The sequence below is a fragment of the Oncorhynchus clarkii genome, unplaced genomic scaffold, assembly GCF_045791955.1.
Source record: "Oncorhynchus clarkii lewisi isolate Uvic-CL-2024 unplaced genomic scaffold, UVic_Ocla_1.0 unplaced_contig_6759_pilon_pilon, whole genome shotgun sequence".
Lineage (NCBI taxonomy): Eukaryota > Metazoa > Chordata > Actinopteri > Salmoniformes > Salmonidae > Oncorhynchus > Oncorhynchus clarkii.
Window position 1 is genome coordinate 1 of NW_027261003.1, and position 24,534 is coordinate 24,534.

The following is a 24,534-nucleotide window of genomic DNA, read 5'->3' on the forward strand; positions in this document are numbered from 1 at the left end:
CGTTGCTCTGTCTGCCTGTTATATGTTTCTCTGTCTGCGTGCTACGTGTTAATTTTGTTCTATGTTTCTCTGTCTGCGTGCTACGTGTTGCTTGTCATATGTTACTCTGAATGTGCTTAATGCTCATTGTTTGTCTGTATTGATATTGTCATTGCTTTTAATATCCTGCCCAGGGACTGCGGTTGAAAATTAGCCGGCTGGCTAAACTGGCACTTTTACTAAAACGTTGTCCCTGTAAAAATAAAAATAAATAACAAACATGGGAGAGAGAGGAAAACGCTAATATGTAGGTTGATGTGGGATTAAGTGATTGAAACCCAAACGTGAAGGTTCAGAATTGGAAGACAATATAACTTTATTGTCCAAACAAGATGGAATATCCCTGATTGATCATTGGCTGTCAATTATTTACATGCCTCTCAGTGAAAATTGGTGGGACGAGGTATAGGAGGACTGGCTCATTGAAATGGATGAAATGGAATTCATGGAACAAAGTCAAACATGTGGTTTCCATATGTTTGATACCATTCCAGCCATTACAATGAGCCTGTCCTCCTATAGCTCCTCCCACCAGCCTCCACTGAAACCTATATACATATCATTATATCTAAACGTTTCTTTGAGTCATGTCCTCATACGTTACCCTTTGGACTCAACGGCCCAAAAAGTGGGCGACGTATTAAACTCCAGTGGCAGAATGCACATACCTCATTTCAGACAGCTCAGGAAATGTTTCAGGAATCTCAGGCATCTTGTACATGTGGCCGTTCAAACCAGCCTGTTGCAGACAGAGTGATATCACGTCTTATGTAGCTAACAAACACATAAAACAAGTAGCTAAGCACTTGACCATCACAGCAGTACTCCAGCACAGAAGCTCTAGTCCGCAGGTGACTGACAGGCCTCAGTGCCTGGCAACAGTTGTTAAGGTATTGTGTGCTTAGGGCTGGTGGTGAGGTGTTTTGAAAATAAAGTATAATATAATAGATGCCCCCAATGATTCTAACTAGAAGAATAGGTCAGTCTGTGGTAGAGGTCGACCGATTATGATTTTTCAACGCCGATACCGATTATTGGATTAATCGGACGATTTTTATTTATTTATTTGTAATAATGACAATTACAACAATACTGAATGAACACTTATTTTAACTTAATATAATACATCAATAAAATACATTTAGCCTCAAGTAAATGATGAAACATGTTCAATTTGGTTTAAATAATGGAAAAACATAGTGTTGGAGAAGAAAGTAAAAGTGCAATATGTGCCATGTAAGAAAGCTAATGTTTAAGTTCCTTGCTCAGAACATATGAAAGCTGGTGGTTCCTTTTAACATGAGTCTTCAATATTCCCAGGTAAGAAGTTTTAGGTTGTAGTTATTATAGGAATTATAGGACTATTTCCCTCTATACCATTTGTATTTCATTAACCTTTGACTATTGGATGTTCTTATAGGCACTTTAGTATTGCCATTGTAACAGTATAGCTTCCGTCCCTCTCCTCGCTCCTCACTGGGCTCGAACCAGCAACACAACGACAACAGCCACCATCGAAGCAGCGTTACCCATGCAGAGCATGGGGAACAACTACTAGAAGGCTCAGAGCGAGTGACGTTTGAAACGCTATTAGCGCGCGCTAACTAGCTAGCCATTTCACTTCGGGTTACACCAGCCTCATCTCGGGAGTTGATAGGCTTGAAGTCATAAACAGCGCAATGCTTGACGCACAACGAAGAGCTGCTGGCAAAACGCACAAAAGTGCTGTTTGAATGCTGCTTCTGCCTACCACCGCTCAGTCAGATACTTAGATACTTGTATGCTCAGTCAGATTATATGCAACGCAGGGCACGCTAGGTAATATCTAGTAATATCATCAACCATGTGTAGTTAACTAGTGGTTATGATTGATTATTTTTTATAAGATAAGTTTAATGCTAGCTAGCAACTTACCTTGGCTTACTACATTCGTGTAAGAGGCAGGTCGTTATTGTTTGACTAGTTAACTGTAAGGCTGCAAGATTGGATCCCCCGAGCTGACAAGGTGAAAATCTGTCGTTCTGCCCCTGAACAAGGCAGTTAACCCACCGTTCCTAGGCTGTAATTGAAAATAAGAATGTGTTCTTAACTGACTTGCCTAGTTAAATAAAGGTATATAAAAAAAAAATGCTTTTTTAAATCGGCGCCCAAAAATACTGATTGCTGATTGTTATGAAAACTTGAAATCGGCCCTAATTAATCGCCCATTCCGATTAATCGGTCGACCTCTCGTCTGTGGGTATTTGTCTGTCCTGATGAAACATTGCTACATTAAACCTCTTGGGGCGTCTAAACTGCATGCCAAGTAGTCTCCTTAACTTATACATTTAGGTATTATGTCGGTCAGTATTAGCCAGATATCTACTGGGTAAACTACACTTCAATGAACCTGTGGTAGTGCGTTTACCTGGGAGTCTGCGGTGGGTACGGGGAGAGGCAGGTCGGTGATGAGGCCATAGACAGGGGCTGCTGCCCAGGGAGGGCAGTGACCGTGAGCTCCTTCTACACCCGCATGAGGCATGGGGGGCGGGGTGGGGCCCACGGGTCGCAGCCCGTAGTGGAAGCTCTGTGTGGGGTAGGGAGGCATCCCCGACGGCTTGTACATGTTACTGCACAACAGAGAGAGAGAGATGGCAGGGAGGAAAGATGGGAGAAACAGAAAGCTGATGAGAATGGGCTCCCTTTGTGAAGAAACAGTACTCAGTTAAATGACACTAGTCACTGAGCTAGTATTTCTGCCTCCTTGTATCCTTTACTGTAAAGCTATGGCAGTTATTATGGCTGTCTCATGTGACTTTGTACACCTTTTCATCGTCCTTTCATTGCGTATTACACGCAACCCAAAGAATTTGCCTTCAACGGCCAACAAAGGATTACATGATGACATGTTATGTGTGTGTGTGTGGTACTGACTAAGGGAAGCCGGTGGGGCCAGACGTCAGGACCGGTGGACTCTTCCAGAACTCATCCAGGAGACTCTGGATGACTTTGCCCAGATCTGAGTGCATTCCAAACTGAGAACATAGGCCTGTTAGCTTCATGACAAGCACATGAATACCAAATGTTTGCATCCATGTCAACACCTGCCCTTATACAGACAATGAACTAGTAACGAAACAAGTATAAATACCTAGAGAAAAACATCAAATGGCTACCATTCAGATCACCACAGACTTAACTTCCCTTGTCTCTTGTATGGTTGAGTAGACCTAAATAACATCATATCTAGTTGAGAAGGACTTACATTGGTAATGAGGGGGCTGGTAACCATGGTGCCATTGTTGCTGTCTACCAGGTGATGTCCTACTGGAGGGTACACACTGACTACTGGTTTCTCCTGGGGAAACTGAGGCGGAAGCAAGCTGCAGAGGACGAGAAAGAGATGAGGGAGATAGGGGGGAGAAAGGTAGAGAGAGAGGTCATTGAAAGTGATAGTAGCCTATGAGTTCTGAGGGTTTGAGTACTGTTGATCGTGCAAGAAATAATCAACAAGTCAGACATAGCCAAGTAAATGGAAGATTAACCCAGCTGTACTGTAAACCAATGGCAGGATGAGCTATTGGGGTTTACACACATGTTGACACTGATGGGACAACATGCTCATATGTTGATGCTAAAACGTAAACATATATATTCATCTGTTAATGCGAAATCTGTAAACGTGCAGCTCGCTCACATGTTGACGCTGATGGTTGAGTTGTTGACTGTGAAAGGGATTCTGTACTCCACATCTTTCTGGATCTCGGCTAAACTGTAGGAGAATAACGTTACATGTTTCGATTGATACAAACGAGTTTATCCACCTTACACACAATACTTTGACACGTCAATCCAAAACGTATTTAGCTAGCTAGTATATTGAAAAAGATAGTGACACACGTATACATTAGACATATTGTTCATATTAGTTACATAACGTTACAATTATGTCACCTATAAAGTTAGGCTGACTATCTAGAAGAGCGCTGAGGGGCACCTCTCTCTAATGTTACTTGTAAACAATACATAATACCTTAATCTGACCTAGTCCCATCAACTGTCGGTGTTGCGATGGGGGCACTAACGTTAGCTAGCTAGACATCGCACGATACACACTAATTACACCTTGTGACAACGCTTTAAATAGTAGCAAATACTTTAGCTAGCTATCAAGGCTGACAAGCCACGGATTAGCCATAACTAGCTAGTTAGCATTGCTAGTACGTGATGTTGATTTACCTGGAGTGGGCAGCTTTGAGAGACTCGATCTGCCGTTGTCTTTGTTGCTGCAAGCTATTAAAAGGTGGGAGAGGTCCGGAACCCTTGGATGAGGGGAAAAGCCAGTTCATCCTATTCTGGCTGGGCACGAGCTTGAACTTAATGACTAGCTAGCTAATGAATTAATAAATCACTATCCAGCCTCAACAAGAACAGACAAGGGAAGGAGAAAACCCCGTCGAGATGTAGCCAATATTCGCTAGCTTGTACCTTCTAGCTACTTGCACAGCGATAACTTTCAGTATGGCATATCTTAGATGGTCGTAAAAAATAACTATTCAATTTCTCCGCTTGAAGCATTTATCCAAAATTGGCACTGTCATTCTTGGTAAGCTTAGTAGCTACCGAGCACATAAACGGATAATAGGAAGACAACAACCCTCGTTGTGTACGAGCATGATTAAGTAGTTTGCGTACTACCTCACTGTACACAAAGAAACCAGGAAGGTAAATGTACAAGTATTTTGGGGGGAAAATAACAAACTATACTGAGATATATTTAAAAGGAATGAAATTGTTCTCAATACTGTTGTGACAAATGTAACATAATTGTAATGTTTTTTTTTACATTCTCCGCATCAGGAGTTGAGAGGTCAATGCGCATACTTCAATGACGTCACCATTTGTTTTACAGTTTGTACCACAGCATTCCTATGGTTTCTACTGTCACTACAAATAACATCGATTGGGCAATAGGGGAAAAATACTCTAGAAGGTTTAAGAACTGCCCCTCTAATTCAATTAACGTTACTTTATCATGACCTGGTGAAAGAATACATTGCATGTTTTCACTCTTATATAAGCCTAATGATAAAGTAAATACCATGATAACAGCCGGCACATAAACGTTACTATACCACCTACTATTGACATTACATTTGGTCTATACATACCAGTTATGATCAGATTTCTTGTTTGATTTACACAAACTAAATCTAATCACTCTGTGTTACGGTGAGAAACCACTTAATAACCTGAACTACAATACATGTACGAAAGAAGTTAATATTAACAATATTAAGCGCTAACCACTCTGATCATATTCCCTCCCTCAATGCTCCACAAGGAAGCAAAGAACGGTCATCAATGGCAGAGAGCGGATGAACTAAATCATTACTCAAAGCCCGCTTCGCGCTCAGAAGGGAATATCGCATCTCATCATCGTGGATTACGAGATCTAACACTTTAGAAACACATTTCTCAAGTCAAGAACTATAGAAATGATCCCTGAAAGTATAGTCTTAAATAAGTTGAGGGCGAGCGAGGGTAGCCTCTGTTGGAGCTGCTATTCTCACTAACGGTTTCCCATGTACAAAGAGCACACTATATAGTACCATGTGGCCGAAATCATGCTTATCGGGCTACTTTTCATTAATAGGTCACATAAGGAATCAGTTATTGTCGTGTTTTATGCCCAAGAAAGCTTCATAAAAGACATTTTGAAGTTGCTCCACAATATAACTGTGCAAATGAGGGAGGTGCCAGAAGGTACTCATTGCAGTTTTTATGGGACTGGCATTGGCTGAAAAAGTCAATAGCCCACAATAGAGAAAATACAAGAAAAACATTTTTAGAAATCAAATGTAATTGAAAAGGTAGAGTTCTGACTGGATTCAAATCACATATCTCCTATAGAACGTCATAGCAAGGAAAACAGGAACCAACTGTGTTGTATAATGGTGATAAACTATTTAATAACCTGAACTACACTACATGTACCAAAGAAGTTAATATTAACAACATTAAGCGCTAACCACTCTGATCATATTCCCTCCCTCAATGCTCCACAAGGAAGCAAAGAACGGTCATCAATGGCAGAGAGCGGATGAACTGAGTCATTACTCAAAGCCCGCTTCGCGCTCAGAAGGGAATATCGCATCTCATCATCGTGGGTTACGAGATCTAACACTTTAGAAACACATTTCTCAAGTCAAGAACTATAGAAATGATCCCTGAAAGTATAGTCTTAACGTATCTTTGGGCGAGCAAGCTTAGGCCATGTTGGAGCAATCAGTCTGACTGACGGTTTCACAGCTCCCTCCCTCACTGTCACTACCTACAGTCGCTTCTCACTGTATGCAGAGCGCGATACAGCAGCACGTGGCAGCAGCCTTACTATTGACCCGTATCAGGTATCACATTGTATTGAATGTAAAGTAACAGTTAATGGACATATAATATAATTTACTGGCTCACAAAAAGCACATATGTCCCAGATTAACAGAATACATTCTCCAGTTGCCTAAAATTAAATAATGGGAGGTACCTACCAGAGGCTGCTCAGTTTTTGGGCGACTACTACCATTGGCTGAAAACCCCAGTGGTATACGTTCGATAATATATTTATTATTTAATACTGAACACAAATATAAAGGCAACTAGAACAATGTAAACTATTTTACTGTGATAGTTCATATAAGGAAATTGTTCAATTGAAATAAATAAATTAGGCCCTAATCGATGGATTTCACATGACAAAGGTGCCTTCTCAGCCCGGTCCTGTCGTCCCTGTTCCCCCTATGACTGCGTGACCACGCACGCCTCCAACTCAATCATCATGTTCGCAGACGACACAGCAGTAGTAGGCCTAATTACCAACATTGACGAGACACCCTACAGGGAGGAGGTGAGGGGCGGAGTGGTGCAGGAAAATACCCTCTCCCTCAACGTCAACAAAACGAAGGAGCTGATTGTGGACTTCAGCAAACAGCAGAGGGAGCATGCCCCTATCCACATCGACAGGACGACAGTGGAGAAGGTGGAAAGCTTCAAGTTTCTCAGAATACACATCACTGACAATCTGAAATGGTCCACCCACACAGACAGCAAGGTGAAGAAGGCGCAACAGCATTTCGTTACACCTGCAATAACATCTGCTAAATATGTTTATGTGACCAATATAATTTGATTTGACTGAGCAGGGGCCAGGCCCACTGGGGAGCCAGGCCCAGCCCACTGGGGAGCCAGGCCCAGCCAATCAGAACAAGTTTTTCCCCACATGTTCTTTTTTGGTTATCTGACCAGAACTGAAATACCCATCTAGGACAGTAAAGACAGTATTCTGAAATTTGGAAGTAGGGTCACTTCTGAGTTTCTTGTAAAAGGTGTTGTCAAGCAGCTGTCTATGACACTCAATTACATAAACTGTCCTATCCAGGGGTGAATAAGGACTGACGTATCGGATTGTATATGGAAAGATTTGGACTCCTGTTTGTTCTTACGGAGATGAGCAACATATTTTTCAACAAGTCTGCAATATGTCTCGATAGAGTGATTGCGATTGGCCGGAGGTATAAAATAACTCTTGCTTCTAAAAGGAGTCGGAGTATGCGCAGGAGAGCAACCTACTGGTTCAATAGAAATGTCAGGATTAGGGGAGCTAAAGTATTCCCTTAAACGGATGTTTCTAAAAAACTTAAACATGTCTACCTTAACATCAAAATCGTTGCACTGGGTTGTAAGGCACAAAATATAACCCTTTATTAAGCAAAGAGAAATGGGCAGGGCTCAATATCTTGCTTGATAAATTAAAGACACAGTCCCGTGGGTTCTGGGACCGTGTGAATGGTCTCCTCTGCCTCTGATAGTGGTTTCTTCTTACCCCGTCGGGTGCGGCATCTCGTCGATGCGCGTGCCTGCGGCCTCCTCCGCCCTTCCGTCCGTTCAGTCTCACGTTGAATAAAAAACGACCATTGGAAGGCGATGAGGCGCTGGTTGTAGAGCATTGATCAGACGGGGGTGGATAGAAGTAAGCGGCATCCCTCCCGCCCGTCTGTCATGGAGAGGAGGTACAGGACCTCCCTTGTCAGGGTTTCTTTAGAAGTAACTTTTACCATCGGCCTGGTCTTTTTTGTCTTGGTTGAATTTCTTGATTTTAAGTTCCTTTATTTCTGTAGACAACTTGTCCTGGAGCGCTTGGTTAGTTTTCATCAGTTCATTGAATATGCCATCATCATTAACAGCTATTTGTAGAATATGCGTTTGTCTTTAATCGTGTTATCCATTTCAATAAAATCATGTTTCAACTGGTCAAGAATTAATGTCATTAAATCAATAGAGCATTTGTTCAGGATGGTACACCAGCGCTCAAATAAATCATCTATGCGCTGTCAAAATAATGGTTATTTAGTATTGAAACCATCTGTGTAACGGTGATAAATCAATTAGTAACCTGAACTACAACACGAAAAAGATAATATTAACAATATTAAGCGATAACCACTCTGATCATATTCCCTCCCTCAATGCTCCACAAGGAAGCAAAGAACGGTCATCAACGGCAGAGAGCGGATGAACTGAATCATTACTCAAAGCCCGCTTCGCGCTCAGAAGGGAATATCGCATCTCATCATCGTGGGTTACGAGATCTAACACTTTAGAAACACATTTCTCAAGTCAAGAACTATAGAAATGATCCCTGAAAGTATAGTCTTAAATAAGTTGAGGGCGAGCGAGGGTAGCCTCTGTTGGAGCTGCTATTCTCACTAACGGTTTCCCACCGTATAAAGAGCACACTATATAGTACCATGTGGCCGAAATCATGCTTATCGGGCTACTTTTCATTAATAGGTCACATAAGGAATCAGTTATTGTCGTGTTTTATGCCCAAGAAAGCTTCATAAAATACATTTTGAAGTTGCTCCACAATATAACTGCAAATGAGGGAGGTGCCAGAAGGAACTCATTCCAGTTTTTATGGGACTGGCATTGGCTGAAAAAGTCAATAGCCCACAATAGAGAAAATACAAGAAAAACATTTTTAGAAATCAAATGTAATTGAAAAGGTAGAGTTCTGACTGGATTCAAATCACATATCTCCTATAGAACGTCATAGCAAGGAAAACAGGAACCAACTGTGTTGTATAATGGTGAGAAACTATTTAATAACCTGAACTACAATACATGACAAAATAAGTTAATATTAACAATATTAAGCGCTAACCACTCTGATCATATTCCCTCCCTCAATGCTCCACAAGGAAGCAAAGAACGGTCATCAATGGCAGAGAGCGGATGAACTGAATCATTACTCAAAGCCCGCTTCGCGCTCAGAAGGGAATATCGCATCTCATCATCGTGGGTTACGAGATCTAACACTTTAGAAACACATTTCTCAAGTCAAGAACTATAGAAATGATCCCTGAAAGTATAGTCTTAACGTATCTTTGGGCAACGCAGGGGAAGTCTATGTCGGGACAAGCATTTCCACTAACGGTTTAATCTAAAGTGTCATTGTCTGCGAGATTTACAGAGGTAAATATACACCCGTTCATGGACACACAATATTCTTGATAAAATGTACGCCAATTACAATAATTATATCTAAAAATGTATTAATATTCTGTGAATGTCAGTACCCACAATACCTTGCTGGTAACAAGCACTGTTGACTGTGGCGGCAGAGCTGAGCTCGCGGTCAACTTCATATAATGATGCACTTGTTCTTTGTAAATTTAAAACATGACCATATTGAAAAATGTGTTTACATATGTGTATTTTTTCGCGTTATTATAGTGAAATCTGCACAAGAAGTTTCGAAGACATTATATTTACATGGTGGAATCGATTGATGAGCGTACTGGTGCGTTGGGGAGAAGTGTCCTGACGGAATCATAAGAACGCATGTCTCGTTCCACTTTTCAAAAGAAAAGCGCGCTACGCCACAAATTGATCTGCTTTGCGAAATAACGGCACAATAACATTAATATAAAGATATGATTAAATAAGTAAAAACGCATTCATTAAAGCATTATTAAACGTAGCTGGCTACACAAGCTGGTGTCACGGCCGTAATTATAGAAATACGTTTTAATGTGTCAACCTGGCAAAACTTTACTGAGTAACGTTATCTGACAGTGAGAGGCTAGGAATTTGCGTTAGCTAGCCAACTAACAGCTACATCTAATTTTTCGCTGAACTTACCAGCAGCCACAGGAGACTGCTAAGGACGCTCATAATAATGTATAGAACGAAGAATTGAATGACAGCAAACCCATGGGAACCGTGTTTGAGTCCGCTCAATTATTACCACAAGCCAGTCCTCCCCAATTCAGGTGCCAGCAGCTCACAGCTAGCCTTCGCAGTGCTCAGTTGATGAAATGAAAATAAACCAACTGCAGTCTTTTTAGAAAAAAACCCATACAAATGGATGATTGAAAATGTAGCTACCCAGCGCTGCCAAATAAAGTTATATCGTTCATGTCGCAGGTGCATGTCAGCTGATAATACAACTTTTGCGGTGAAAAAAAATGTAAAGCCCACGTGCGCATGTCCATTCTATGTAGTTGGCTGAAAAAACAAATACAGTGTGCCATTATGTTCCCTTCAAAAGTCTTTATTCGTGCATTCATCACACTTTTCACTTGCATTCTGTCAAGGTCTTTTCACACCAACCATACACTTCACCGCTTGGTTGAGGGAATGGTCGAGAAATGTGTTTATATGTTCTATAGCGTCTAATATAACGCAAATACGCAGAGTAACTATAAATCAGTTAAGTCAAACCATTTAAGTTATTTAATATTCAAACTAAATACAGAGATACACCTTGAATCGTTGAACATAATTACATCACTATCATGCTTACTGGTCCAAACTTAAAATCAAAACGTCTGCTCATAATATTGCTGTTAAGTAGATTTATATTACAAACAGATTAATAATTCAATAAATAAATATAATCACTACCAATTGAGGTGAAATGTTGGTCAATTACATAGTGAATCAAGGAAACCTAGGTTGCACAGTACACTGGTAGGAGGGCAGGTCAGCAATTTGCTTTCCGAAAAAGTACACTTTCAACGAAATTTGTTGCTGGAATGGAATTAGTTTTGACAGGGAAGACATGTAGAAAACAAGGCACACATGAAAAAAAGTTAGACTTCTTCCCCGCCTAATCATTACAAGCGTAACACACACAACAGACAGAAGACAAGGAGTCTTAAAGGAATATCATGATCTTGCTCTCTCTTTCTCTCATTTGGAAGATCATCAATTGCAAGCATTTCAAAAACATACTACTATTGCTTCATTGTAGAATTCATTGCATTTGTAGGCGATCTTTATTATCTAGCCAGATGACCAAACTTGCTGCTGAATATATGCAAGTAGGCCTGTGTAAACTGGAAAAAAGCATGAATAGAAAAAGACATGATTAAGACATTAAGATTCTCTTCCTTCTCCCATACCTTACTCTCACTGGTAAAGGCATTTGATACAGATACTACACTTGACCATGCAGGCTCTTACTGTAATGTAAGTCACAGTCTTTATTTGACCATTATTATATATTATTATATTACAAACCTTAATGTGATACGAGCATTTTTTATTTTTTACCATAAATCGTTCAATATTATCAGTAATCAGAGATTAGTTACAACTTTCTTTAAACTGTCAATTTTGTGTGCTTTTCAAATGTTTGGCGAGTACTGCTTAAATACTAGGTGCAGTAGTGTAGGCTATGCATCACTGGCCTACTTGCAATGGGAGGAAAATGGATTGCGGAATTGATCCACGATTGGATAAACAGGAGAACTGAAACCAATGAGATGTCTGTTGCAAAACGGCAGCTTCTCTGCATGCTAGTGGAGGGGGTGGTGGCTGAGAACGCAGACTTAAAACCACAATGTTCCCCTGCAGATTGTTCATGGAATCCTTCACCTCCAGTCCCCCTCCATCTCTTTTCCTTGTCTTCATCCTCACCTTCGTCATCCTATTCTCCTCATCTTCCTCCTCTTCCTCTCCTCATCATCCTCTTCCTCCTTCTTTAAAGCCTAGCCTGGAACCTCCTCTAGAGTTGGCGGATCTGTTTCCTGGCCTCGGCACGCAGGCAGATGGGGAAGGAGGCATGTTGTTTCCTGTTCACCTGGTAAACAATGACAATGGTACCATTAAACAGGGAATTTAGCCGGGATGCAGGATATAGACTAATACACAGGACTGTGCTTATTTCTTGTAGCCTGGTCCCAGATCTGTTTTATGCTGTCTTTCCAACTCCTATGGTCATTGTTTGGCGTTAGTTGTCAAGGCAGCACAAACAGATCTGGGCCAGACTATATTTCTTGTAACAATACTGGAAGAGATTGTAGGGTATTTTAAGTTATTATCATTGGATACTTGCATAGATGCACCATAGTCCTGATATGCTTCTGTAGGTGATCTGAAAGGACTTGATTGGTCTTAAAGTGATATTGTGTCAATCTATCCAGATCTTTTAAGTATAAACGGAATAGGTCAGAGGTTATAGGTCATCGAGACAGACAGAGCTGCGGTTCGCAGGTCCATTAAGAATAGGTCAGAGGTTATGGGTCATCGAGACAGACAGAGCTGCGGTTCGCAGGTCCATTGAGAATAGGTCAGAGGTTATAGGTCATAGATGAGATAAGAGATGAGTGGATTGTGGGTAATACTTATCTGCCAGCTAGCTCCTTCTTCATACAGGACTTGAAGGAAGTGAATCGCTCTGCGGTTTTGTAGCCCTGGGGTTTGTGAGCAGCAGAGTGGAAGAAACAGATAGGGTGGGAAAAGCGAGAGAGAGAGGAAATATAAGGAGGGGGTATTGGGATGCTGTTAGTCAAAAGGGAAGCCAGGACGACGAGGCCAAAAGAAATTGAACAGTAATATTTCAGACTCAAGACCCCATGCATAGGACATCAACGTAGGACCCGTTCAAGAGCGATTGATTGGCGTAGTATTAGAATGAATTCATACCTATTTCCTGATTATGCAACTGTCATGTGTAGGGCCTAGGAGTTTTCTCTGACCACATGCCTTATCTGACTAGGAAAAACTCTGGGCCCTAGTCATGATGACAATTGTAACTGTTTAACTTCACATACCACTAGGGGGCAGTAAAATACTTTGGAAGTGCAGGGAAGGTAGTCATTTACAACACTACAGACCTCCATATAACTGTGTAACTAGATTTGCTCTAGATAAAGATCTTAAAACTGCCACCACTTTTATGGCTGTCGACTAAAGTTAACAGTCAAAAGCTAGAATCAAATTACATTGTCCAAGTGTAACATAAAATAAAATGAGAGCATGACAAATTTCTAGTGATGGAAAACCAAACTAGATCATTCTCACTTTCTCCCTATCTCTCACTCTTCATACCCCCCCCCTCTCTCTCTTCATCCTTCTCTCTCTCTCCCTATCCATCTTTCTTCTCTCGCCTTTCCCTCCCACCTTACCTCCTTTCACCCCCCCACCCCCTCTCTCTCTCACCCAAATTCTCCCTTCCCCTTTCCCTCTCTCTCTACCTCAGTCCTCCCCCTCTCTCTGTCCCTACCCTCCCTCCGCGGTGCAGCCGGTCCTTCATAATGCCGATGAACTCCTTGTAGCTCAGCTGGTCGTCGTGGTCCACGTCAAAGATCTTGAAGATGGTGTGGACCAGGTGGCGTGTCAGCTTCAGGCCCGTGGCCACGTACACAGCCCGCCCAAACTCATCTGAGAGAGAGAGAGAGAGAGCACGGTGGGGGATATATAGAGGGGAGGGAGAGGGAGAAGGGGTGGGAAAGCAATAGAGGAAGACAGAGACAAGATACAGATGGGAGAGACAGGAAGAGAGGGGGATACAAAAAAAGAGAACAAGACGGAGGAGAAAAGTCACCTACAGCCATTATTCACAAGAGACTATTGAGCGAAAGGGAAATATCTCCACAGATATGAAATCCTAAAATGGAGGCTTACCTTGGCCAATGGAGCGACTGGCAAAGTTGTACATCTGCATGGCGATGGCAAAGTCCTCCAGGTTGTTGAGGAATTGGAAGAAGGAGCGGAACTCGTCGAAGGTGATGCCCTGTGAAGTAAAAAGACAGGGGATCCCATATAAGTGTGACACACAGAGCAATCTTTAACGGACACGGAGTGACAGACAGCTCTTGCAGTTCTCGGAATAGGGGGGGATGCTTCAAGCTCAAACCCATTAGTGATGATGGTCAAATTGGTGACGATGGTATGATCATGTGACCATTGACCCATGCAACTTTGGCCCCTTTGACTGTAGGGACTAGGCCCGGGAATGACACAACCATGCTACACATTTAATACGTTTGTGTATCAGCTATGAATGTGGTTCCTGAGTGGTTCCTTCTGCAGACGTTGTGAGAGCTGATCATCTGTGCAGCGCCACTGCAAAAATAGAGGTTCACAGGTTTCACAAGTTTCACAACGCAAGGCTTTCTGGGATTTCATCCTTGAAAATCAAACTTCATTATTAGAAACGTAGACACACACTGGTTTGCAGTGTGGAACATGTAGACATATATTAGTTATGGGCCTCCCGAGTGGCGCAGTGGTCTAAGGCTGGTTCGAGTCCAGGCTCTGTCGCAGCCGGCCGCGACCGGGAGAGTCATGGGGCGGCACGCAATTGGCCCAGCGTCATCGGGTTAGGGGAGGGTTTGGCCCGGCAGAGATGTTCTTGTCCCATCGCGCACTAGCGACTCCTGTGGCGGGCCGGGCGCAGTGCACGCTGACCAGGTCACCAGGTGTACAGTGTTTCCTCCGACACATTGGTGTGGCTGGCTTCCGAGTTAAGCGGCGTTGTGTCAAGAAGCAGTGCGGCTGTGTTGTGTTTCGGAGGATGCACGGATCTCGACCTTCGCTTCTCCTGAGTCCGTACGGGAGTTGCAGCGATGCGACAAGACTGTAACTACCAATTGGATACCAGGAAATTGGGGAGAAAAATGGGTAATTAAAGAAGACCTATATTAGTTTGTGGTGGTCGTTCCATTGATCTAACAGAGCTATTGGCTTTGATGGCTGGAGCCCAAGGTTCCACAAGAGGTGAAGGCATGCTCTAGTGACCACCAATAGTCTGTCTGTAGGTATCACTCATTTCAGCCCGAGCTGCATCACACTAAAACAAAGAATAAAAGAAAGGTATGAGACGCAGGAGGCTGGTCACACCTTAATTGGGGAGGACAGACTCGTGGTAATGACTGGAGAAGAATCAGTGGAATGGTATCAAACATATGGTTTCCATGGTTTCTAGGTGTTTGATGCCATTTCATTTGCTCCGTTCCAGACATTATTTAGAGCCGTTCTCCTCTCAGCAGCCTCCACTGGGATGAGAGACTGTAAACGTGGCCTAGTGATGACAACACAGAGAGGCATTCTGAAGTGGTGACTAACACCAGTCTATTTCACATACAAAATTCTGCTATGGAAACATCCTGGTGGGGGTTCTCTACAAGCCCGACCTGTGGAACTTCCTTCTTCCTTTTCACCAAGTTTCCTCATTTTAAACACCCTTGGCTGAGGTTAAACCTCCCCAAGTAATCTCCTTTACAAAACCAGTTAGCGAACACAGTTAGCCTGCTGCTAAGGTTAAACCTCCCCAAGTAATCTCCTTTACAAAACCAGTTAGCTAACACAGGTAGCCTGCTGCTAAGGTTAAACCTCCCCAAGTAATCTCCTTTACAAAACCAGTTAGCTAACACAGGTAGCCTGCTGCTAAGGTTCAAACTCCACAAGTAATCTCCTTTACAAAACCAGTTAGCTAACACAGGTAGCCTGCTGCTAAGGTTCAACCTCCACAAGTAATCTCCTTCACAAAACCAGTTAGCTAACACAGGTAGCCTGCTGCTGAGGCTAGCAAACACAGACCAGTAGCGAACAATGCTCTCTAAATCAGCACAGTGTGTGTGGACAGACAGGGAAGTGTTTAACCGTCTGACTAACTAGGACCTGTTGGAACTTAAAGTGGGAGATATGTAACGATGTGTAAAATGCCTTAGACAAACAGAGTGTGTGTGCCAGTGTGTATCTGTCTGCGCGGTCAACAAATCCATTCCGGGCGAGTGGCCCTTACCTGCCTGGTCCTCCTTTGATGCCCTGTGAACCCGATAGCCTCCATACAAACAGACAGGAGCCAGCCACCCCAGTGATACCTACAGACAGACTGGGCCATAGAGTAATCTAGAAAAGACTATTGGAGGTCACTGGAGCATGCCTTCACCTCCTGTGGTACCTTGGGCTCCAGCCTGCTAGCTCAATGGAACGACCACCACTAACTAATGGATGTCTACATGTACGACACCGCAAAGCAACGGGCGTCTACGTTTCTTACTGAGACTTGTGATGAATGGATGAGTACGGCAGAATGCCTGGCTGACAGTGGACTTGTTGAACTGAGTGGGTTACCTAACGAGGCGTATTCAGGAAAACACCTGCATTGGAAGTAGACCTATAAGATGCAGGTCCACTAATTGCTTCAGTTAAAACTGTACGGCCCACCAACAGTATGAGAAACTCATCTTGAGTGGGCTATTTGACTGAGCTGACTTGTAAATCTTTTGACATCGTGTTTAGGTATGTATCAGCTTCTACCCCTAAGCCATAAGACTGCTGAACAATTAATCAAATACACACCCGGACTTTGTTTCTACACTGCTGCTACTCGCTGTTAATCATCTATGCAAAGTCACTTTAACCCTACCTACATGTACAAATGACCTGGACTAACCTGTACCCCGGCACATTGACTCTGTACCGGTACCTCCTGTATATGGCCTCATTATTATCATTTTTATTGTGTTACTTTTTTTGTTTGTTGCTTTAGTTGATTAATCATTTAGTCAAAATGTTCTTAACTCTATTTTCTCAAAACGGTATTGTTGGTAAGTAAACATTTCACGGTAAGGTCTACACCTGCTTTAATACCATTTGATTTGATTTGATCGGGCGTGGTTGGGTGAAGAACCAGGGGTCCGTTAAAAAATGACTCAAGACAACAGTGAGGCAGAGCAGACAGGACGTGCTAAGAAGATGATTCGTCTCATCATTAGGGAATAGGGACAAACCTGTTGTCTCTGCCAGAGCGTGGAAAGATAAAACACAAGAAGAACGTTGCATGAACACGAGGACAAAAACACTGCAGAACTTCATTTTCCATCTTCATGCAGCCTACCGTTGGTTAAATAACTTGGGAAGTTTTCGAAGCAAAGTGCAGTGTAGGCAGAACATACCGTCTTGGCTGTGGGGTGTGTTGATGCGTATCCAAACCGATAGATTCACAACGTGCTGTTCATGCAGATCAAGGCTCTACTGTACATTACACACATTGATTTGCCATTAAGGGACGGAAAGTGTTGCATAATATAATAACAATCGATCAGAGAAAAAAATGTAGGAGCAGAAAGTGCCAGTATATACACTTTACTCAAAAACGTCACTTTACACTGGATCCAACTCCAACTCTACATGAACACAACAAAGCGTTAGCTAGCTAGAGCCAGATAACTCAAAGTCTTTGTATACGACACAGAGCACAACACACTGGCTTGTCGATCAATCAACAGTTATCACACATAGGAGTAGGGCAATGGGGTCAGCGCCATTGAGAACCAGTCAGTCAGTCAGTGAGTGAGTCAGAGCTGGCCCGTCAGATTACACTGGTCCTTACAACTGGCCTTCAGGTGTTGGCCCGTCAGATTACACTGGTCCTTACAACTGGCCTTCAGGTGTTGGCCCGTCAGATTACACTGGTCCTTACAACTGGCCTTCAGGTGTTGGCCCGTCAGATTACACTGGTCCTTACAACTGGCCTTCAGGTGTTGGCCCATCAGATTACACTGGTCCTTACAACTGGCCTTCAGGTGTTGGCCCGTCAGATTACAACTGGCCTTCAGGTGTTGGCCCGTCAGATTACACTGGTCCTTACAACTGGCTGTCAGGTGTAAGTGTCAGATGTAACGGATTCACTATCTCTAGTTGATCTAACTGATGGGCCAGTGGTGCGTTCAGGTGTAGAGAGAAAAAGACACAGTGCCCGGAGGACCATGACAAGGTGGGAACACAAATATAGAGGGTAGGAGGGGGGAATAGGGGTCAGGGGGTCAGGTGGGGCAGGAAGGGCTGAGAGGGGGAGTGGGGTGATGGGAGAGACATCGAGGAGGTTAAAGGGGTGAGAGAGTAAAGGGAGGTGAACAGAAAGTGTGGGTTGTGGAAGAAAGAGAGAGACAGACCAGTACAGGGCCTGTTTCTTCAAAGAATCTCAGAGTAGAAGTTCTGATCTAGGATCAGGACCCCACCTGGCCCTATAACCTCATTCATTATGAGCTAAAAGGCTATACTGATCGTAGTTAAACATTCCTACTCAGAGACACTTTGTGAAATGTGGAAGTAGAAGAGGGAGAGAGGAGAGAGGAGAGAGAGAGGGAGAGAGGGATGAAGAGGAGGAGAGAGAGGGGGGGAGGGAGAGAGGGAGGGAGGGGAGAGTAGATTATAGAGTGCTTGACCACACTCGTGTCATGCTATGGTTCAAGGTTCTAGATGTAGTCTACCTTCTCATGTGTGTGTGTGTGTTCCTCTACCTTCTCATGTGTGTGTGTTCCTCTACCTTCTCATGTGTGTGTGTTCCTCTACCTTCTCATGTGTGTGTGTGTGTTCCTCTACCTTCTCATGTGTGTGTGTTCCTCTACCTTCTCATGTGTGTGTGTTCCTCTACCTTCTCATGTGTGTGTGTTCCTCTACCTTCTCGTCAGGGATGCTCTGGCGGACGTTGTCCAGGTAACTGCTGATGTTCTCTACGTTGGTGTAACGCAGCAGGATGCGGGCAAAGTCCTCCTCACTGATGGTGGTCATGCCTTTAGAGTAGGTCAGGAACTCTATCTCCAAAACCTCTGTCTGGAGGTTATCCATGAACCTGGGAGAGAGAGAGAGGACCAAGTAACAGAGAGAATGGTGGTATGGTATCGCAGTATGTATCTATGGAATCGCAGTATGTGTCTATGGTAGTGCAGTATGTGTCTATGGTATCGCAGTACGTGTCTATGGTAGTGCAGTAAGTGTCTATGGTAGTGCAGTATGTGTCTATGGTAGTGCAGTAAGTGTCTATGGTAGTGCAGTAAGTGTCTATGGTAGTGCAGTATGTGTCTATGGTAGTGCAGTACGTGTCTATGGTAGTGCAGTACGTGTCTATGGTAGTGCAGTACGTGTCTATGGTAGTGCAGTACATGTTTATGGTAGTGCAGTACGTGTCTAGGGTAGTGCAGTATGTGTCTATGGTAGTGCAGTAAGTGTCTATGGTAGTGCAGTATGTGTCTATGGTAGTGCAGTACGTGTTTATGGTAGTGCAGTATGTGTATATGTGTCTATGGTAGTGCAGTACGTGTCTATGGTAGTGCAGTATGTGTCTATGGTAGTGCAGTATGTGTCTATGGTAGTGCAGTATGTGTCTATGGTAGTGCAGTATGTGTCTATGGTAGTGCAGTACGTGTCTATGGTAGTGCAGTATGTGTCTATGGTAGTGCAGTACGTGTCTATGGTAGTGCAGTATGTGTCTATGGTAGTGCAGTATGTGTCTATGGTAGTGCAGTATGTGTCTATGGTAGTGCAGTACGTACCTATGGTAGTGCAGTATGTGTCTATGGTAGTGCAGTATGTGTCTATGGTAGTGCAGTATGTGTCTATGGTAGTGCAGTATGTGTCTATGGTAGTGCAGTACGTACCTATGGTAGTGCAGTACGTGTCTATGGTAGTGCAGTATGTGTCTATGGTAGTGCAGTATGTGTCTATGGTAGTGCAGTACGTACCTATGGTAGTGCAGTACGTGTCTATGGTAGTGCAGTACGTGTCTATGGTAGTGCAGTACGTGTCTATGGTAGTGCAGTACGTGTCTATGGTAGTGCAGTATGTGTCTATGGTAGTGCAGTACGTGTCTATGGTAGTGCAGTACGTACCTATGGTAGTGCAGTACGTGTCTATGGTAGTGCAGTATGTGTCTATGGTAGTGCAGTACGTACCTATGGTAGTGCAGTACGTGTCTATGGTAGTGCAGTACGTGTCTATGGTAGTGCAGTACGTACCTATGGTAGTGCAGTACGTGTCTATGGTAGTGCAGTATGTGTCTATGGTAGTGCAGTACGTGTCTATGGTAGTGCAGTACGTGTCTATGGTAGTGCAGTACGTGTCTATGGTATTGCAGTATGTGTCTATGGTATCACAGTATGTGTCTATGGTAGTGCAGTACGTGTCTATGGTAGTGCAGTACGTGTCTATGGTAGTGCAGTACGTGTTAATGGTAGTGCAGTACGTGTCTATGGTAGTGCAGTACGTGTCTATGGTAGTGCAGTACGTGTCTATGGTAGTGCAGTATGTGTCTATGGTAGTGCAGTATGTGTCTATGGTATTGCAGTATGTGTCTATGGTAGTGCAGTATGTGTCTATGGTAGTGCAGTATGTGTCTATGGTAGTGCAGTATGTGTCTATGGTAGTGCAGTATGTGTCTATGGTAGTGCAGTATGTGTCTATGGTAGTGCAGTACGTGTCTATGGTAGTGCAGTATGTGTCTATGGTAGTGCTGTATGTGTGTGAGAGTAACTGAATACTATATCTGAGTATGAGAGAGCAGTAAAACTGAAACAAGTGACAGAGTAGATTAACTATGTTCCACAGAACGTCATTTTATAGGGCTCTATTACGATGAATCAATTAATCGGCATGGCGATACCTGTAGAAGTCGTCAAAGGTCAGCTCCGCCTTCCCCTTCTTCCCAAAGAAGTGCACCAGCAGTGTGGTGTCAATCATCATACCCTCCTCTGCACGCTGACATCCCATTGGCCAGACAGGGGCAGAGGGGACAGGGAGAAAAGAAAAACAATGCAGTGACTGACATACAACACACTCTCTGATTGAATGAGGAGTGGGGACCGGTCCGTGTGGATGGGATCATGAATCCAAGATGGCAGCCATCGTACCGAACAACCAGCCAGTCGCATGTGAGGTGCATCAACGGGGCAACAACAGTCAGTCAAGTCAATTAATCAATCAGCTTCACCAAGTGTTCACAACAAGGCTTGAGTCTGAGCAGCACCTGCACAGATCCACTGATCTCCAAACCATCCGTGTGTTATAGCTGTTAGTAGACATATTGGATTAGGGCTATCGGATGGTGTGTAGATCGGATATTCCTGTGCAGCCCAGACTGATAAATGGTAGTGTTGCAGCCAGCAGTGTGACAGACAGACAGACAGGACAGGAGAGCACACAGACAGGTAAGGCTATAGACAGACGGACAGACAGACACACACAAAGACATGCCTGTAGACACACAGAGAGAAGGAGGAGAAAGAGAGAGAGCGGAGGAGACAGACGACACACTGTCATTTTAGCTGAGACAGGCACATATGCCACCACATCCCATGCATTTCTGTTCAAACCCCCAAACACCACACATAGAAAACCACAGCAGAACAGAAAACCCACCGCAACAGAAATCTGCACAAGAATGTGAGCAAGATTCCACCTTTTTCTAAAAGACTGTAACATAATCAGGTGTCTTTGAAGTATTTATGAATTCTTTCATGTTTTCTTTCTTTCTGCCCTCTAAACCACTCTCTCTGTGTACAAAATATCCCTCCCCTCTCTTCTGCGTGGGCTTTGTAAGGGATCTGGGATATTTGAAACCAATTAGGGTGTATTTGGGATGTTTATGTATTTACCGCGGTTTTGTAATCCGCTGTTTAACACTCCCTTAATCCCGGAGAGTCAGAAAATTCCGGAAAAGGGGGACGGGGGGTGTATCGGCGTGTGTGTGTGTAGGAGGGGATAATTCAGAAAAAGGTGTTTATATGACTGGGCTTTATCACATAATAACGGATACAGGCCAAATCCCGAGGAACCCTGTCTGAGCTTCCAAGGGCCCATAGAGGGCGATATCGATCGATGATTGATATAAAAACCAAATGGGCCAATAGGTTTGGTTCCTCTCCCCGCCATGCCCCACCCTTCCCCCAATCCAACCAATCTGGCGTCATGCTGAAGGCAGAGTGTAACTGGCATTGGCAAACTCTCATCATATCCTTCTCCATAGGGGGAGACTGCATTCTGCCATGTTCAGATTCAGCAGTAGCTTCACGATGCTATACGGCTAATTAAACTGGTCCCAGGTCAGTCCGTGCTGTCTCGCCAAGGTTGAGTCAACTGTGACAAGACAGCATAAAACTGATCTGAGACCAGGCTGGCAAATGTCCAATACCTTTAGTCTAAAGTCCTAATCCACCAGGGAACGGGAACAATTATTCAAAGGAAAAAAGAACAGAATTGAAAGAAGAGACATTGTCGTCATTCCGCTTGACGGCCCAAATGAAGGCACTTTTGACGGCCGATGCCAGATGTTGTTTGGAAACATCATACTGTGTAGAATTAAAATGTACTCCCCAGGGATGGAATTTAAAAACAATGCAACTAAAAGATAATGGAGAAATCATGTAAGGATAGGTCTATTTCACATGCTGTATAGGGGGGACAAGTCAGTGTCTCTCAAAGGAAATCATGTTTAGTAGCATTACGTCACTGTAAAAACTAACTAACACTTATCAGTCTGTTTCAGTTGTGTAACTTTTAGATTCTTACACTAATTATATACCGAACAAAAATATAAACGTAACATACAATTTCAGATTTTACTTAGACACATTTTATATAAGGATATCATGAAATTGAAATAAATCTATTAGGCCCTGATCTATGGATTTCACAAGACTGGGCAGGGGCGCAGCCATAGGGTGGCCTGGGAGGGCATAGGCCCACCCACTCGTGAGCCAGGCCCAGCCAATAAGGATGTGTTTTTCCCCACAAAAGGGCTTTATTACAGACAGAAATGCGTTTCAGTTTCATCAGCTGTCTGGGTGTCTGGTCTCAGATGATCCCGCAGGTAAAGAAGCCAGATGTGGAGGTCCTGGGCTGGCGTGGTTACACGTGGTCTGGGGTTGTGAGGCCAGTTGGATGCACTGCCAAATTCTCTAAAACGACGTCGGAGGTGGCGTATGGTAGAGAAATTAACATTAAATGATCTGGCAACAGCTCTGGTGGACATTCCTGCAGTCAATTGCATGCTCCCTCAAAACTTGAGACATCTGTGGCATTGTGTTATGTGACAAAACGGCACAATTCAGAGTGGCCTTTTGTTGTCCCCAGCACAAGGTGCACCTTTGTAATGACCACGCTGTTTAATCAGCTTCTTGATATGCCACACCTGTCAGGTGGATGGATTATCTTGGCAAAAGAGAAATGCTCACTAACAGGGATGAACAAATGTGTGCACATTTAAGAGAACAAAGCTTTTTGTGAGTATGGAACATTTCTGGGATATTTTATTTCAGCTCATGAAACATTGGCCCAACACTTTACATGTGTTGGTATTTTTGTTTGTATAGCTTTACATAGAAATGAAGTATCACTCTGTCATACTTAAACGGACTATCTTCTTCAAGTGGCTTCCCTATAAAACGTACAACTTCTTATATCTCATGGCATCTGTGGTTTGAGGATGTGTTTATTTTTGCAAAAGGAATAAACGTGTAAAATATACATGGTGAAATGACTAGCTTCTTCTTCAAAAGGCAAGCCCCTATATGACACATTCTCTTTGTGCCCAGACTAGACAATACACGTGTTTACTTCTTCTCCTTTTCTACCACCCATCTCTCTCTCTTTCTTTCTTTCTCTCCCTCTCTCTCTCCTGGAAGAGTGAGATCACGACCTGACACCTCTCGGTTCCTGGAAGCTGGGGAGCGCGAGTATGTGAGCTCATCGCTATCGACGACATAATGGTTATCACGCCCACCAGGCGTGCGAGTCAGCACCTGGTTTGTGTGTGTGTTTGTGTGTGTGTGTCCCCGCTGTGGCCTTTGATCTCAGAACAGAGGTGAAAAACAGTGATTACTGATGTCAACCCCTAAAACGTCTCTCTCTCTCTCTCTCTCTCGCTCACTCCCATCCCTCCCTCCCTCTCCTGAATAACACATTAGACCTGTTATTGGAGGTCTGGAGAGTCAGCCAGCCAGACAGTCCTTTCTGACACAGACAAACACAGGGGGCCTAATGGGAGACTCATCATGATAGAGAACCTGAATAGGAGTTAAACACACATCCCTCCTCTCTCTCTCTCTCTCTCTCTCTCTCCCTCTCTCTCTCTATCTATCCCTCTCTCTTTGATAGCCTCTAGATGAAAGGGTTCAGTCTATGTAAATACAGGTCATCTCCATGATCTCCTGCAGTCTCCCAGTGTTATTGTCTCTCCTCTGCTTCCGCTGCTAGCCACCTATTAGCCAACAAATAGGCTGCCAAACAAGTCGTCAGGCTGAGAAACACTGGACTGCCAAGTCAGCCGTGCTCAATTGTAGACGAACGGCAATGATCTAAAGTGTGTGTGTGCGTGTGTGTGTGTGTGCTTGTGTGTGTGTGTGTGTGTGTGTGTTTGTGTGTGTGTGTGTGTGTTTGTGTGTGTGT

The 24,534-nt window shown here is 43.5% G+C and overlaps 2 protein-coding genes and 4 non-coding genes across 8 annotated transcripts in view; all 6 read right to left on the bottom strand.

The window, feature by feature from the left end:
• Nucleotides 1-568: 568 nt before the first annotated feature.
• On the bottom strand, nt 569-4,688 carry LOC139403146 (vacuolar protein sorting-associated protein 37A-like). The gene is made up of 6 exons (XM_071146852.1): nt 4,258-4,688; nt 3,716-3,790; nt 3,284-3,401; nt 2,953-3,053; nt 2,447-2,648; nt 569-778 (listed from the first exon to the last, which is right to left on the bottom strand). Exons 1-6 carry the CDS (start codon nt 4,365-4,367, stop codon nt 680-682), a joined length of 705 nt encoding a protein of 234 aa, XP_071002953.1. The 5' UTR covers nt 4,368-4,688; the 3' UTR covers nt 569-679.
• A 635-nt stretch (nt 4,689-5,323) lies between these two features.
• On the bottom strand, nt 5,324-5,539 carry LOC139403150 (small nucleolar RNA U3). The gene has a single exon (XR_011633287.1). It is a non-coding gene; the product is annotated as a small nucleolar RNA U3 (small nucleolar RNA).
• Nucleotides 5,540-6,048: 509 nt separating this feature from the next.
• On the bottom strand, nt 6,049-6,264 carry LOC139403151 (small nucleolar RNA U3). Its single transcript, XR_011633288.1, has one exon. It is a non-coding gene; the product is annotated as a small nucleolar RNA U3 (small nucleolar RNA).
• A 2,249-nt stretch (nt 6,265-8,513) lies between these two features.
• LOC139403153 (small nucleolar RNA U3) lies at nt 8,514-8,729 on the bottom strand. Its single transcript, XR_011633289.1, has one exon. It is a non-coding gene; the product is annotated as a small nucleolar RNA U3 (small nucleolar RNA).
• Nucleotides 8,730-9,236: 507 nt separating this feature from the next.
• Nucleotides 9,237-9,452, bottom strand: LOC139403149 (small nucleolar RNA U3). Its single transcript, XR_011633286.1, has one exon. It is a non-coding gene; the product is annotated as a small nucleolar RNA U3 (small nucleolar RNA).
• A 1,175-nt stretch (nt 9,453-10,627) lies between these two features.
• Nucleotides 10,628-24,534, bottom strand: part of LOC139403148 (calcium uptake protein 3, mitochondrial-like) — a 49,230-nt gene continuing 35,323 nt past the window's right edge. For all 3 annotated transcript variants that reach the window (XM_071146856.1, XM_071146854.1, XM_071146855.1), the window contains 6 exons: nt 20,753-20,847; nt 18,775-18,946; nt 13,990-14,098; nt 13,589-13,746; nt 12,712-12,776; nt 10,628-12,166 (listed from right to left, as the gene is read on the bottom strand). In XM_071146856.1, the coding sequence (XP_071002957.1) occupies nt 12,160-12,166; nt 12,712-12,776; nt 13,589-13,746; nt 13,990-14,098; nt 18,775-18,946; nt 20,753-20,847 (606 nt within the window). In that variant the 3' untranslated portion in view covers nt 10,628-12,159. The remainder of the gene's footprint in view (nt 12,167-12,711; nt 12,777-13,588; nt 13,747-13,989; nt 14,099-18,774; nt 18,947-20,752; nt 20,848-24,534) is intronic.